The following is a 1,638-nucleotide window of genomic DNA, read 5'->3' as shown; positions in this document are numbered from 1 at the left end:
AGGGAAATTACATTTTATCACCATAAAATATATTTTAAATTACATTTTGCACCTTGAACTTTTCGAATACATGTTTGGCACCCAAAACTATAAACCTTGTTACGCTTTCCACCCCTACATTAAGCTTACTGTTAAATTAGCTAGAAACTCAAAGTTTATTGTGTAAATTGTAATTAGGAATATAGTGCAGGGGCAGTAAAATGTAATTCTTCCTTTATTTTTAAGGGATTACAAAGAGGGGTAATTAGGTCTTTTCAATTGGCAATATTTTTCCATCCAAATTGACAACAAACTTGATGTCGGGGTGCAAAGTGTAACAATAATCATAGTGTAAAGTGCAAAACATACATTCAAAAAGTTTATGCTGCAATATGTAATAAAATGTATAGTTTAGAATGGTAAAATGTAATTTCCTCTTATCCCTTCATTCTATCATATTCTCAATCATACTTTCATATTCTAAATCATACTTTCCACTAGTGTTATTTTTACTCTCTTTTTTTTTCCGTTCTATCAACTTCAATCATTAAATGTATTAAAATCCTTAAGTCTATAGTGAGCCGAGCCCAGGTTCATCTTGATTCCGATAAACAATGGGCTTCTTACATGACCCATGGACAAGCAGAGGGCACAGAAGTCTAATATAATTTTTCCAGGATTTATTAAGGTTCAAATGGGTTTCTGAGGAACGTTCTAATTTGATGATATTATTTTAAGTACCAATGGAAGTTTTAAAAAAATGACCAACCTTTCAGTAAACTAGGTTGTCTGTAAAAACGAAGAAGAAGAAGTAAACATCACTACATCTCTTTGCATTTAACAAATCTGATACAAATCTTCGAAAGATATACTTTCTAGTGAACCAAAGAACACTGAGCCAAAGTGTTCATATTTATACTAACATTACATTACAATAAATAATCAATAAATATATGAATTACATTAAGTAACATTAAAATCCTAGCCAAAAAGGAAATAAAGGCAATGAAGTATACATACAATAAAAAAGAATCAATTTTTTATCTCTCTTTCTTACCAATGCCCCACTGAATCCATCTGGTCCTGTGGCTGTAATTGTTTTTGGATTGAATTTGGGGAGAAAGACAAAGGGAATGGCTGATCAGTTGCCATGAAAGATGGCTGAGGCATAAGACTTGTGGAAGTATATAGAGTATTGTATGGTATATTTTGCTCTTGTTCATGTTGATGTTGATGTAGCCTTTGTTCAGATCTTTGTTGCTTTGGAATGTTAAGCTTCTCCCCTTCAATCTCTCTATATTTTTGGAGGTATGTTTTAAGAGGTGTCACATAATCCTCGAATCCTAAGGTTGTGATAGCCCAAATGATATCGTCACCATTAATGGTTTTCCGCTTTTCTCTTTGACATTTATCAGATGCTTCTCCGGTAACAAAACTAATGAACTCGGAGACACATTCTTGAACTGTCTCTTTTGCATCCTTTGAGATTTTTCCATTGGCAGGAATCACTTTTTTCATGATTCTGCCTACATTTGCTATAGGGAGAAAGCGATCTTGCTCTTTGTTGTGGCTGCTACTGGTACTGTTCTTTAAACGTGGGCTTTCTGGGCTTCCTACACTGGGTCCATGTGACCCATATCCATGGCTCTCATCTTCCAT

The 1,638-nt window shown here is 33.9% G+C and overlaps 1 protein-coding gene across 1 annotated transcript; it reads right to left on the bottom strand.

Moving 5' to 3' along the window:
• Nucleotides 1-1,032: 1,032 nt before the first annotated feature.
• Nucleotides 1,033-1,638, bottom strand: LOC142630255 (nuclear transcription factor Y subunit B-7). Its single transcript, XM_075804234.1, has one exon. The coding sequence runs from the start codon at nucleotides 1,636-1,638 to the stop codon at nucleotides 1,033-1,035; it is 606 nt and encodes a 201-aa protein (XP_075660349.1).

The sequence above is a fragment of the Castanea sativa genome, chromosome 4 (genome assembly GCF_040712315.1).
Source record: "Castanea sativa cultivar Marrone di Chiusa Pesio chromosome 4, ASM4071231v1".
In the NCBI taxonomy this organism is placed as follows: domain Eukaryota; kingdom Viridiplantae; phylum Streptophyta; class Magnoliopsida; order Fagales; family Fagaceae; genus Castanea; species Castanea sativa.
Note: the sequence above shows the minus strand (reverse complement) of the source record. Positions and strands in the feature narration are given on the sequence as shown.